Below are 14960 nucleotides of genomic sequence, written 5' to 3' on the forward strand. Positions count from 1 at the left end.
GTGGTACTGTTGCCTAGGTTTATATTTGGCCTTCATCACCACTCATACAGAACAGTTTTTCAAGGACCAGAGAGAGACATCCACAGGAGCTCAGCCATCCACACAAAAATATGTGCATGCTGTGAGAAATGTTACATGATGTCACAATCAGAACGATTGGGAAGATTTTTACATGACAAACTTCACTGCACTGATAGAGCCGAAATCACACAAGATAGATGTGGTAGTTGCAGCAGCAGAAAAATATTTGGGTGTGAGACATTTTTGTGCAGAATATCTATAGGAAGTTTTGAGAGAAGGAGTTCCATCCTTCCAGGCCATTGGCCTGGTGTAGGATTGTTTAGGGCCAAGAAATGGGATAAGGTGGTTGGTTTGGGGGGGATAGTAGGGGAGCAACTTTCACTGGTGACGGGAGAAGACATGTCCCCCCCACATTCTGAAATTGCATCCCCCCACCAGATTTATCATTGTTATGTGATACAAAACTAGGCAAAGGTGTGCTTTAGGACCATGCAGATACCTCCAAGCGTTGCGGTAGGCTGTGTGGAGTGTTTATCCGACTGGATAAAAAATCATAATAATAATAATAATATTATGTCCCCTCCACTACTAAAACAAAAGTTGCACCCCTGGTGGATGGTGTATAGGTGCAGGGTTAGATGGTGTATAGGTGCAGGGTTAGATGGTGTATAGGTGCAGGGTTAGATGGTGTATAGGTGTAGGGTTAGATGGTGTATAGGTGCAGGGTTAGATGGTGTATAGGTGCAGGGTTAGATGGTGTATAGGTGCAGGGTTAGATGGTGTATAGGTGCAGGGTTAGATGGTGTATAGGTGCAGGGTTAGATGGTGTATAGGTGCAGGGTTAGATGGTGTATAGGTGCAGGGTTAGATGGTGTATAGGTGCAGGGTTAGATGGTGTATAGGTGCAGGGTTAGATGGTGTATAGGTGCAGGGTTAGATGGTGTATAGGTGTAGGGTTAGATGGTGTATAGGTGCAGGGTTAGATGGTGTATAGGTGCAGGGTTAGATGGTGTATAGGTGCAGGGTTAGATGGTGGTGCAATGTACGTTTTTCACATTCCCCTTTATTTGTTGGTTTCGTCACAATGTGGAATTCACATTCAGAACTGAGAAATGCAGCAATATTCCAAAAAGCGTCTAGTCGGCCGGAAATTCACAAGAAGAAGCCGAAACAAGGGTGGTTTAACTTACCCCACTCTCCCCTACTGCTCTGCCCTTGAGTTCAGACGTGGCGCCGGGTCTGAACTGTCTTTATACCTCAGAGGTCTGAACACCAAGTTCCAGGATATCATCATCTACACTACAGACAGACCCTAATTTCAACCCAATTTATCCTGGTTCGTAACATTTTTTTCCCCCAGCCAGGCCTATAGTTGTTTCCAGCTATCAAGATAAGTCAGCTATCCAGGTAGCTACCAACCATGTTTTTGATTGGGTCTGTCTTAAAAGTTGTCAAGCAAGCTGGCTAAATTAGCTAGCTAGCTAACAAACATATTTGATAGGACGCTGACAGTGCTAGCTAGCAAACTAGCAATGTTTGAATGGAGATAACGCAAGTTTGACAGTGGTTGTCAGTATGTTGGGTATAACGTTACCAAACCGTGGAGGCATTACGTTAGCTTACTAGAAACAATTTTTGTAGCTTTTTTAGCTCCATTGGAGTGCGTGAGCTAACCAGCTCAGCAACGGTAACGTTACACCCAGAGCTATCCGATCAAGCTAGCTAACATTTGATACTCGTCAAAAACTTCATTGGTTGGTAACTAGCTAGCCGTTCGTCCTAATTATTACCTCTTTTGCCATACTAGCCATGTCTGAAAGTGATTTACGAATGGATAACTAAAGTTAGCTAGCTACTAATAATATGGAAGTTAATGCAACGATGACACATCACCCTGTTTAACTTTGATGCTACCAGCTAGCTAGCTACCATGATTCAGCCTGTTAACCTTGATAGCTGTAAAGTCATTTCGCACATCAGCTAGCTAGTTAATTTGTCACTATGTGAGAGTCTTGTGCGTATCCATTGCAATTCCACTGCTTATTACATTTTCAGACAGCTTTATTTTCGCGCAATCAAAAAAAATAGCAGGATGTTGAAGTTACAATATGTAACTTTTTGGGCGACCCGACCAAATTCGAATAGAAATGTGAGTTATAGAACTGTAATTCTCATTGAAAGTACGTCTAAGATGCGTCAGATCTGTATTATGTGCGCTATTCTATGCTTCCAGTTCGTAAGTTTAGTTTTTGCGTCTTACTTTTGTACACCAGCTTCAAACCGCAGAAAATACACTATTTTTGGTTATTGAAAATATTTCACAGCTGTTTATGTACAATGATTTTCTACAATGTACTTGCTTTGTCAAGAACTTAAATTAGGCGAACTATTAGAATCTTTGGAACCAGGAAATGGCAGCGAAATTTGTCTCGTTAGTCCATTCTTGATATAGAGACCCAAAATGTTTTTCATGTCAGCAATCAAATTTAAGATGTATAACTTTCAAAATACAGAAATACTGCAGGTATTGTGCATTTTGCTGCCAACATACTGACTCATCTCTAGCCACTTTAATAATGAAAAATGTATCACTAGCCACTTTATACAATGCCACTTTATAATGTTTACATATCCTACATTACTCATCTCATATGTATATACTGTACTCTATACCATCTACTGCATCTTGCCTATGCTGTTCGGCCATCGCTCATCCATATATTTATATGTACATATTCTTATTCATTCCTTTACACTTGTCTGTATAAGGTAGTTGTTGTGCAATTGTTAGATTACTTGTTGGATATTACTGCAGGGTCGGAACTAGAAGCACAAGCATTTCGCTACACTCGCATTAACATCTGCTGACCATGTTTATGTGACAAATAAAATTTGATTTGATTTACAATGCAAAACTTAGCATCATGTGTTGCAAAATGACAGATGGGAAGACTTGTGTACATTTTAGCAAGTATCATTATAGTAGTATTATGCATGTGTGTGTTTGCACTCATATTTCAGAAGTCTGAGAAAACATGTGGCGGAAGGCTGCGGGAGCTGCCCTGTTGGCCTTGGCCGTTGGATACTTCTACCACACCAACCCTGAGCTGCCTGAACAAGTTCTCCAGTACTTGTCCCTGCCTCATCCATCCACTCAGGGCGACCCAACCTTGGAGCAGGTTATCTCCACTGCCTGGGAGACCCTAATAACGGCCCCCGCCAGCCAGTGGGGCAGGGTGGCAGTAGGGTGAGTTTCAGAGACAACTAAGCATTCATGGTGTCATGATTTAGAGTTTGCTGTTTTGGTTTTCATCATTCATCCAACAAAACACTGAACTTCCCAAGTGAAATGGTAGTGCGTATTCGGCGTGTTTACTTTTTCTCTGGCTTCCTCTATTTAGGGTGAATGCATGTGTGGATGTTGTGGTGTCGGGGATAGGGCTGCTACAGGCTTTGGCTGTGGATCCTGGGTTGGGCCGTGACCATGAAGTGTTACACTCTAAAGAGGACCTGAAAGAGGCTTTCATCCACTACATGGAGAGGGGGTCCGCGGCGGAGCGTTTCTTCACCGACAAAGAGGTCTTCCAGAGGATTGCACGGGCCGCTGCAGAGTACCCTGGTGCTCAGGCAAGTTAACAGTGTTTATCCCCATTTTTATATCAGGGTTTTGAAAGCTATGATCCTGAAACAAGGTTATATAAGTTATTTTCTTCACAAATCAATGGGTACATATCATTAACTTATGAGTCCAAAAATGGATATATCAACTGCTGATTGCCCCTTTTTTAAATGGACCTAATCAAAATAGAATAAAATTTTATTTGTCACATACACATCGTTAGCAGATGTTAATACGAGTGTAGCGAAATGCTTGTGCTTCTAGTTCCGACAATGCAGTAATAACCAACAAGTAATCTAGCTAACAATTCCAAAACTACTACCTTAGACACAAGTGTAAGGGGATAAAGAATATGTACATAAAGATATATGAGTGAGTGATGGTACAGAGCGGCATAGGCAAGATACAGTAGATGGTATTGAGTGCAGTATATACATATGAGATGAGTAATGTAGGGTATGTAAACAAAGTGGCATAGTTTAAAGTGGCTAGTGATACATGTATTACATAAAGATGCAGTAGATGATATAGAGTACAGTATATACATATACATATGACATGACAGGATTGTCGGAATCCCTGTTTTTGATGGTTATTCATCAACTATGAGAGCTGAACAGCGTTTGTGAATTTCAGTTGGCCACAATAACAGGAAACTGTTAGATAGCATACACTTCACATCTAATCTTGATCAAGCCTCATCCTGTACCTAAATGAGTGAAACTAAAATATCAGCAGTATAAGCAAAACAGTATCACAAGGATTTCCTATGGTCAGATCAACAATATCACCCAACCCTTAGTTTGGTTTCACACTCTCATGGTCTATACATCAGGTAGTTAACTTGAATTAGGCTAAGTTGGTTTCTGTTAGTGTTTTTGTATCCATTTGAAATGCATCATCCTTTCTGTACTTGAGGTAATCATCACCAATCCAAACATGATTGAATAGGTGAAGGGGCAGTAGGTAGGCAAGAGGTTAGAGAGTGGGGACAAGTAGCCGGAAGATTACTGGGTCAAATCCTGAACCAGGCAATACAACGTGGAAGAGAAACTGGTAAAATAAATTGTGTGAGGTTGGGAGCAAAGCAGACAAAGGAATTATGTCTCCACAGACAGACTGATAAAGTTGTAGGTCTATTTGAAAAAATCAGTTCAAGCTCACCCTGAAAGTTTGATATCACATGTATTTTTGGCATCTGTAATTGGCTTCACCCCCCTGAAGACGAAGCACTTTTCCTTTTGAATAAAGGTTCCATCCAGAGAGGTTTGAGTGTCTGTGTCAAATGTAATTCTACGTGATCAACGGTAATTAATCATTTCACTGCTGGGCTATCTCTTGGTGCAATTGTGGTTATTATGATGGCATTTTCTATCAGACTCACTGATAAACCTCAACTCATTTTTTATCTCTTCCTCTCTCTTTCCCTCGCTCTCTGTCACTAATTAGCTATATGTTGGAGGAAATGCTGCTCTCATTGGACAGAAACTTGCCACATACCCTCAGCTGATGGTAGGTTAGCACTTTTAATCTCAAACTCCTCACTAGAATGCATACATTTTGTACCATTTCTACTGTTCAGCCACTGTTGAATGGTTATCTGCACAGGGTTGTGCTTTTTTGGCACTGAGAAACTGTGGCAGTTTGTTTAAAAGGAACTGAGGACATTGCTTAACTTTTGAAATGTCCCCTACGTCTATATTACTGAAGTCAGTGACGGTGGATGATTCTGCCTTTTAATAGGTTCTGCTATGTGGGCCTGTTGGGCCTAAACTACATGAGATGCTGGACGAGCAAATCGTTGTACCCCCCGAGTCCTTGCAGGAGACTGATGAATATCACCTAATTCTGGAGTACAAAGCAGGTAAGGACGAAAGGCAACCTGAACGACAACTAAAAATAGGTTTCGCAAGCTTTTAATAGCTAGGTGATTAATGGAAACACATTCCTTATTTGTATTTCTTTACCTCTGGTAGCCTAACTACACTGTTGGCCACTATCAAAATATTTGTAGAAAATGCATAAGTCTGTCCTTTTGCCTCTCTATCTAGGGGAGCAGTGGGGTGCGACACGGGCTCCCCAAGCCAACCGCTTCATCTTCTCCCATGACGTGTCCAATGGGGAGATGAGAGCACTGGAGATGTTCGTGGCCAGCCTGGATGAGTTCCAGCCAGACCTGGTGGTCCTGTCCGGTCTGCACATGATGGAGGGCCAGGGGAGGCAGATGTGGGAGCAAAGGCTCAAAGAGGTCCGTAGCAAAGCACAAACAGCAGCACAATAGTATATCGCATTTAGGGTTCTCGCCAGAGTTTTTTGTTAAACTTTTGTATAGACTGAGATGGTTTGCTTGAACCTTTTCAGGCAGTGGCGGCCATTTCTGACGTCCGCAATGCGGTCCCCGTCCACCTGGAGCTAGCAAGCATGACTGACAAAGACTACATGAACAGCATCATGCAAGAGGTAAAGGTGTAGGTTTAACAGTATCTAAAATACAAGTTTGGCAGAACTTAATATTCTTTATCTTTGTATAATTTAAAAGGCAGTCTGGTTAAAATCGGGATTTCTATCAAATTTGATCATATTTGGACGTTGTGATGTCGTCAAAATAGGCAATGTCAATTTAAAGTGGTTATAGCGTTGCGTAATAAAGTAATGTATTTGAGCTGATGCATACAATAAACTATTTGGTGTTGTGTTCTGTTAGCAGGTCATGCCCATAGTGACATCCATCGGGCTGAATGAGCAGGAGCTACTTTTCCTCTCCCAGGCCGGCACAGGGCCTCACGCTGAGCTGGCCTCCTGGGGGGGCATACCGGATGTAGGCCGCGTCAGTGACATCCTCCTGTGGGTCCTTGAGCAGCATGGACGCAGTGACCCCGAGTCGGAGGCTGACCTCACGCGTATCCACTTTCACACTCTGGCGTACCATGTCCTTGCCACTGTGGACGGGCACTGGGCCAACCAGGTGGCCGCCGTGGCAGCAGGGGCCCGTGTGGCCAGCATCCAGGCCTGCGGCCTCCAAAGCATAGATGCCAGTAAGGTGGTCCTTAGAGCTCCGCTGGAGTTCCACAGCTCCCACGGCGAACCTAGAGAGAAGTTGTCCCTGAACCCAACTGAGCCTGTCACTGTTTGGCACCGTGGCAACGTGACCTTTCACCTTGCACCCGTGCTGGTCTGCAAGCAGCCACTCCGGACAGTAGGGCTTGGGGACGCCATCTCAGCAGAGGGGCTCGTATACTCTGAGATCAGGCCACAGCTACCATTTTTGTGAGGTCCTTTTTTGTTGCACTCTTGTTCTTTTATTGTATGGTGGTGTGCACCATATCTCCCCAACCAACCAGTGATGTCTTTACCTGTACTGTAGCTTTTTCTTGGGTTGAAATTCTGATCCTTGGTTAGCTAAGTATTTTGCACTGGGCACAGTTTAAGCCATTTCTGTAACTCCAAGGAGTTGTGCTGGGTTACCTCTTATTTCATTTGCCTTGTGAAAATTCTATGTAAATGTTTGTGTACAAAGACAATGCCAAAGCTGCTTGTCAGTTTGGTTTGGAGGGGGGAAATAGAAAAACATTCAGTGATATGGGCTCCATAAGTAGCGGTGCGATTTCAGACAGGGTTTGAGCTTTCATGCTGCACAATAGAGGAGCAACCTCCTGTGCACATATGCAGATGCTGAACAGTGCCAATGAGTTCAGCCTCTTGTATCACACTCTTTTGGAAGTTTATTTTCACATCCTCTCACTGAGTCTTAGTTCAATTTCCTTCAATAATCTTTTCTTGTTGACCCTGTTCAGAACAAGCTCCCTCATCCAAGCACTATAGTTGGGGAAAATGGGGTAAGTTGAGCCAAATGGTTAGTTGAGCCACCCCTTGTTTCTAGGAAACTATACATTTTGTGTATCATGTGACCAAATATTTAGGAAGAGGTCATAATTTCATGAAGTCTGGGAAGGAAGAAACCACATGGAAAAAGTGGTCCAAAGGGTAAAAAAAAAAAAAAAGATTTTCTCTGTCAAATTAATTTCTGTTATAGGTTTCATGTTTGTATCTAAACCAAAGTAGATTGTTTTATACATTAGTTGCCGTTTCTATAAGCTGCAATATGATGCAATATGAGGTCCTAAACCTAGCATTAAAGTGCATCCTTGTAGCTACAGTATATGGGCTAATTGAACCAATCACTACCATACCCCATACAAATGATGATTATTTGGTTAGTTGTATGCACAATATGCATAGTATTTTAGCAATGTGTCATGGATATGAACTCGAGTAGTGTATTTTTATTGTTACAGCACAGACATCATGCCACGTGTGTACAAACGTAAAACAAGCAGCGGTCTAGCCCCCCTTTAGCTTCTTGAGAGCAGCCAAGGAAGGGAAGAAGTCCATTCAAGCAGCTGCAGCAATGGATGAAAACAATGTACTGAATGACACTGAAGAGGTACTATAATGTTTAACCGCAAGTAAAATACATGTTGGATAAACATTTAAAAAAGACAGTCCTGATGGAAAACCACATTTCTTAGTAAACTTTCCAAATGTCGACAAAACAAAATATGCCAGACAAGGGTGGGATCTTTTTGTGTCTATAAAATGTGTTATGTGAGAAATGGTGGTGGAAAAGCTTTTATGCATAAATATTGATTTAACTATATCAATAACCACCAGGCATTATACACAAGGCTCATTCCTCTGCACAGGTGTTGCTGCTACCTGGCAGATCTGGATAGGTATTTTATATATCAGCTATATACACATGTTATAGCAATCTGTCAGTCAATGACACCGTTGATGTGGCACGCAAACATTGGTTGATGCATGCAATGTCTGAGCAGGGGAATGTGACCAAGGTCTTATCTGACGACATGGAGTCTGACTTGATAAACATATCAAGAATCTTGCGGACCAGTTTTATGGGCTTAGTAGCCTCAAATACAGAGAACATGCCTATAATTTGGCACATCAAAACTACTTCCGTGTCCCAGACAACGGCTTAAGAAATTGAATAGTAAGTGGTATTGAACAGAGCGATCTATATCAATGTAGGCATACATTTAACATATACAATATACCACACTCCCATCCATGAATTAAACATTGCCCTACCAGCATCATCACCCACTTAGGGTAAGTTGTGCCTAGAGACCACTTTTTGTGGACAAGTATGTTTTCAAAATGTATACTATATTTCCCTTGACATAGTGATGCTGAATGTAAAAAAAAAGTAGTAGAATCTCACAACTACATCCCCTCATTACAATCAATACAACACCTGTGCAAACTGGGGCAGGAGCTAGAAGTTAACCACCCAGACAGTTTTCTGTGGGGATTTGGTCATTTAGTTTTCATTTGGCCAAATGAATACATTTAATCCATCAATGAAAACAGTGATGAAGCAAAAACAAATGTTATTTTGGGTTGGCGCGAGAACTTATTACTTAAATTAAGGGGTAATAGTTTAGGGCTTCGTTCAGGCTTAAAGTGTCCCCTTTTTTAACGGAGCCTTTACAAGTTTCCATGGCATGCAGATGATAGGACCTGTTGATAGGACCTGTTCAATACCCACAAAGTGCAGTAGGAAGGGTTGTGACTGACATGTCCTATGACACACCCAGCAGACAAGGCTGGTATGGAAGATTGCTCACCCAGACTGGGTTTCCCAAACTCGGTGCACGTTTTGGTTTTTGCTCCGTCACGACACACCTGTTTCAAATAATCAACTAATCATCAAGCTTTGATCATTTGAATCAGCTGTGTAGTGTTATGAAAAAAACAAAATGTGCACCCCTTGGGGTCCCGAAAACCGAGGTTGGGAAACGCTGCAGTAGTAACTCTTTAGCACATCTGATGAGACTGCTATCTATTCTAGTACTTGGTTGCTGTCCTCTGGCTAGCTGTTTGCCCTGTCGCTCTCTGTTTGAATACTTTGAATGCCAGTAGCACACAAAAGCTGTACTCCTACAGCTGTCATGACATCCACCTAAGCCAGAAATAATATTTGGATCTCTTGTCCGCAATGGCAGACGTACACAAGCATTCCAAGCCTATCTGTATCCTTGACTCACAACTGGGTCAAGCAGACTATGAGGGGTGAAGTGTGTCAATGAAATACTTCATATTATTGTGAATTGTCACTTTTTGTTCAGCTATTTTGATCAACTTTACAAGTAAACATGTAAATTATACCTGTTACACTGCAACTAATGAAGCCCCTTGTTAAAACTCCTACAAAGACGGATTGTTACTGACAGGGTGCTATTGGACATTGCACACAGCAGACTGTGATGAAAGTCTGCAGACCCAGTATGGCGAGAGTACGATCTAGTACTTTGCTGTTGTCCTCTGGCTAGCTGCTTGCTCTAGCTTCTGCCAGTCTGACTGAATGATACAATGAATAATGCAAAGATGTACTTCTACGGCTGTGTAGTCTACTCTGCTGCTGTCAGGACATCCACCTCGCAGCCGGAAAGTACTATGTTAATCTCCAGTCCACAATGGCGGACGTACACAAGCATTCCAAGCCCATCCTTGACTCACAACTGCATCAAGTGCAGATTGTGTGGTGTCCAGCCACTATGTAAAGTCAAGCAATTAGAATAAAACATAATATTAATATTCAGAGTTGCTGCTTCCCCCCCCAGCTAATTTGTAAAGATTTAGGGCTGTCTTGTTTATCCTATGTAGGACATGCCACATGGGCAATTCAACATGTTAATTATTCCTGGTAACTGATGGAGCCCATCATTTCTACGTCTTGGTATACGCCATGTTTATTGGTTTCACATCAATTGTGAACTTGAGTAATTAAGTAGAGGAAAGATCCATTTTAAAAGTATTTGAAAGCACCATCCATGCTCAAACATCACTTACCTTACTGCTATAAAGAACTGGAAAGATTTTTGTTGTTGTTTTGAAGCCCAAGGTACATTTTTGCTTTGTTGCTGCGAAACTGAGAATTGGGATGGTACAAAACAGAGCAATCATAAGCTATGCAGAACTTATTTGTCTCGAATCTCATTGCTTTCTTAGCCTGGTGGAACCAGACAAAGCTTATGATAGCTCACATTGTTTCACTTAAATGAAACTTGAGCATAGCGGTCAGTCTGCTTCATATAGATCCTATTAAATTACTAGAGAGCCTATGTCATGAATCCTCAAAGTTCCATAATGGTATGATAATGGCAGCCATTTTGGTCAGGGAGAAATCCAAACCACTCTAGTTGCGGGAAATGGGTTCATGTTAATTGAACGCAGACGTTCCATTGACCAGAATGGCGCACAATCAACAAATCTGATCTAACAATTTGGAGATTCTTCAAATCCGTCATGATTTATGTATTGTAACAGGCCCACAATGTGCTTACTTGAGTCCGATTTTGATACATTTGGCTGTTTTTGCTGCATGTAGAGGCTGTCCCTTTTCAGGTTTAGAAGTGACTGCTAAATGTGAACTCCCGTTCGTATAAATTGGTTAGCATAGAGAAATCATTGTTGGTAGTGGGTCGTTTTTAACTGTAATGCAGTTGATCGGTAACGATGACATGAACATGTGTTGGGGTTGGCATACATACAAGCATTATATTCTGATGTTTACCTCAACAGTGTGAAATACACATAAACAATTGCCTAAATGTAGACTAATGTTGCTGGTGGTCAATGAGGAGACTTTGTTTCACCCCCACGCGTTTCCATGGCAATTCCATTGTTTTGGTCGAGTACGTTTGACCTTTATACCGCATATATTTCAAATGAATAGCAGAAGAGGCATAGGTGATGTGTTTCCTGCTTGTACCTATGCAGGAACATAAAAGGCATGCGATATCAGAAATTGTGTAATAGAATTGTCAACCTAAAATACTGTCATAATTATAAATACAGTTTATACAGGTTTTATTCCAATGTTCTGTATAAATAACCTCTAAAATATGTAAACCGACCATAAATGTCCACATTTTTGTTTTCTTGGAAAGCTGTGAGTGTTATTATATGAGTACTTCATATCATCAACTGATTTCAGACAGTGTATGGCTGTGGATTGACTGCATTGTTTGTTTGGAATGTTAATTAGAAAACATTTATGGAATCATTCCACTAAAACTGGTTGGCTAGATAACAAACATACAGTGCAGATAATCTTCAAATTCATTGTTTTACACAATAGCGTATCCAGTGGTGGCTGGTGGCACTTTAAATGGGGAGGACCTGCTCATAGTAATGGCTTGAATGGAATGGTATCAATCACCAACCATCCTCCCCTCAACAGCTTCCCCTGCTCTTATCACAGCACTGGCTGACCATGGTTGACCAACTCCCTTACCAAAATGGCTGATCTTTTATACTGTCATGAGAAGGTTCATGTCCATTCTAGTATTCTAATTCCTAATTCTATCGTCTGCTTGACCAAGCTACTGCTTTATTGTATGATCATGGGAATGTGCCAGTCTTTGACAGCTTTGTGTTGAAATAGTGACTGTAAATATGCATTTAGTAAGAAATTGAGTATTCCTTTTCATTGCGGTGAAAATGTTAGGGACAATGGTTTGGTAATACAGTTTGAGAGTTGCTAGGGTTTTCAGGGCATTCTTCTGAGGCTGGTGAGACATATTCCTACTTCCTTCGCTGATTTCATCTGTTGTTTTTGTTCGATAAATTCACATCCTACCGTTTGATTGACACTCATCATTGAGGATGTTGCCCCTTGGATGGAGCTATGATCAAATTTGGGTGTAGCTGCCATCAACCACACCTTTTATATGCATAAGTAGGTTTCACAAATTTTTGTCGGCAATATGACATCATACATATTGTGGTTACTTCCTGCTTACAGATACTACCACCAACAACAATATTCAAGGTGCAGTGGCTAGATGTAGATGCGAGCATAGGTTATTTACTACTAATTTTCCAAAGATAGTTTAGTATTTACCAGGTATCATTAAAGATGCATTCTGCCTTGTTCGTGTCTAGTTTAGTCATTTGTAGCTCTACTGAGTTTTCAGCACTTTAAAATGAGACTATTTGATGTAATTTCATATTAACACCCATGTCTTACTGTCAAGGATAGCAGTTATGGATAACAGGATAACAGTTATGCTAGCTCATTAGGCGTAAACACTGCAACTTAACAACTAGACCTCCTTTTGAAGTTTACTTCAACTGGTACCGGGCTACCTTCAAACAAGTTTTGTAAGTGTCCTAGAGCAAAACAACCAACACGTTCGTGAAAGTCTCACCTTTCCATAGAGTGGTCATATTAGTTTGTAGGTCAAACCGTTCGGACACTACAGATGTTTGTGAGAGAACCGATTTTTGGTATGTTTCATGGTCTGACAAAGGCTGCTGTAGCTCGGCCACCTTCCCCCGCAGATGTGGAAGGCTGTCATTGGCGTATGCGGTGGATTGAGACGCAGCCCATGCAACAACAACAAAAACATCTCTAGTTTAAAACACGGATTTTGATGGGTATGTTTTTATTATGTTGATTAGATTTCCGCGGGGGTGCGGACATCGACTCTATTGGGTTAAAATGTTTATGGAAATATATATGGAAGTAGTTTAGTGCCAAAAAAAGGGGTTAAATATGGGAATAAAAATATATATAATTTCAGATATAGGACAGACACTTTAAAACAAACTTCCTTTTGAGTCTGAATCTGTTATTCAATGCATTGCTTTGGGCAGTAAGTAAGCAGTAAGTTTCCCCCCCAAAATAAATTTGCTTTAATATATTTGTACCTAACTGGGTCCTAAAATTATATATCAGATAACTAAATGATCCTTGGTATGACCATCTTAACACCCCCCCCACCACCACCAGCCCTATAATTTGTAAATATTTCACAAATAAATCAGACACCATTCTCTTAAAATATAGTATTGGTTTGAAGATCAAATACAGCTTCAGTTGACTGAGCCCTTGATAATGGGGCAGTTATACACAAAATACTCCATATGTACATACATTGTTTGTCGATTAGCAGAGTATGGAAATCCATTTTTCCAGTACAAGTAGCTGTGTAATATGTGGGGAAATAATCTGTGAATTTTAGAGATCAAATGTTTTTTTGTGTGTCAGTGATATGCTTAGAATTTTAGTGAGAAAATCAGGAATTTGTCTTAAACTTTGTCTACAACCGTACGGTTGACTCCATAATGTTAATCATGGGCACAATCTGTTGTATGGAAATATACTGTACTCTCACCACAATCATGTGGACCTTGAACATATGAGTACAATAATTATTTATTAAAAATCTATTCTAAAATATAAAATAATTATTACTCAAGAATTCGTCAGACTTTTGTGAATTAGTGTCCATTATGCAGGGTCTTATGGTCATCTGATGTTAAGACTGGAACTCAACTGACATCTTAAGTTTGGAAATGTTTTTATATTAATAAAGTCTCCTATTTTCATGTCAATTTAGAGTTTTATTTTGTGTTAATGATGCATGTTGCTAGCCTGGAAATCCAGACTGAATTAAGCTTAGTTTCACATTTGTTTCTCTCCACTATCAGGCTCGCATTCAGGTCATCCCAAACATTGGCCCGGTTAGAAAATAACCAGGAAAGTCTAAATTTTATATATAAAATTGAGATTTTCCTGGTTGTTGACTATTGTTTGCCAGATTTTATTTGTAACAAAAACAATTGATAATTATAATTTATTTCAAATATCATTGTCAATTTATTTTTTAAATGCTGAATTCTAAATCAAATGTATTACAAAATATATATATTTATATATATATTTTGTAATAACATTTTATTTAGAATTCAGCATTTAAAAAAAAAAATTGACAATGATATTTAAAATAAATTATAATTATCAATAGCCCTAATAAAGTCTCTGCTTTACGGCTATAGATTTGTTTTATTTTCAGAAATATTCTTACACTTAGGAGAAAATGTCATAATTCTGAGAATGAATTTCTTAGTATTAGTATGCCTTGTGAATTCGAGCCCTGAGATCTTACCATCCTCAATTAGTAACTTGTACACAACTATGGTTTAAAAATGCTGATTCACAAAACTTACTGTAAAACTTCAATTAAATGCACACAATCTCAAATAGCTGCCTGTCCCTTTTATTAGCTGCGCATCGGCACACATTTAAGCAAATAAACGCCTGTTTCAAATTTTTTAAAATGTTTACGAGTGAACTTCAGTAAGTACCGTAAAGATTAGGCAATAGAAGAGAAAGGAGAGCAACATTATTGCCATGGGTGAAACAGCAGTCTGGTTTGACATGGTTGGCTCAACTAGCAAGATCTCACGGTCTCACTTCAGTATTCAACGTTTGTCCAGGAGGGATAAA

The 14960-nt window shown here is 40.3% G+C and overlaps 1 protein-coding gene across 5 annotated transcripts; it reads left to right on the forward strand.

The window, feature by feature from the left end:
* Positions 1-257: 257 nt before the first annotated feature.
* Positions 258-14065, forward strand: adpgk (ADP-dependent glucokinase). Of its 5 annotated transcripts, none has more exons than XM_024378979.2 (8): positions 258-1357; positions 3043-3268; positions 3423-3648; positions 5090-5152; positions 5384-5504; positions 5692-5888; positions 6002-6100; positions 6345-14065. In XM_024378979.2, exons 2-8 carry the CDS (start codon positions 3057-3059, stop codon positions 6909-6911), a joined length of 1485 nt encoding a protein of 494 aa, XP_024234747.1. In that variant the 5' UTR covers positions 258-1357; positions 3043-3056; the 3' UTR covers positions 6912-14065. The 5 variants fall into 5 exon arrangements, with proteins under 5 accessions (XP_024234747.1, XP_024234752.1, XP_024234748.1 ...); XM_024378984.2 differs by having other exon boundaries at positions 259-1357; positions 6348-14065; XM_024378980.2 differs by having other exon boundaries at positions 1235-1428.
* Positions 14066-14960: the final 895 nt, after the last annotated feature.

The sequence above is a fragment of the Oncorhynchus tshawytscha genome, linkage group LG19, assembly GCF_018296145.1.
Source record: "Oncorhynchus tshawytscha isolate Ot180627B linkage group LG19, Otsh_v2.0, whole genome shotgun sequence".
NCBI classification, from domain to species: Eukaryota; Metazoa; Chordata; class Actinopteri; order Salmoniformes; family Salmonidae; genus Oncorhynchus; species Oncorhynchus tshawytscha.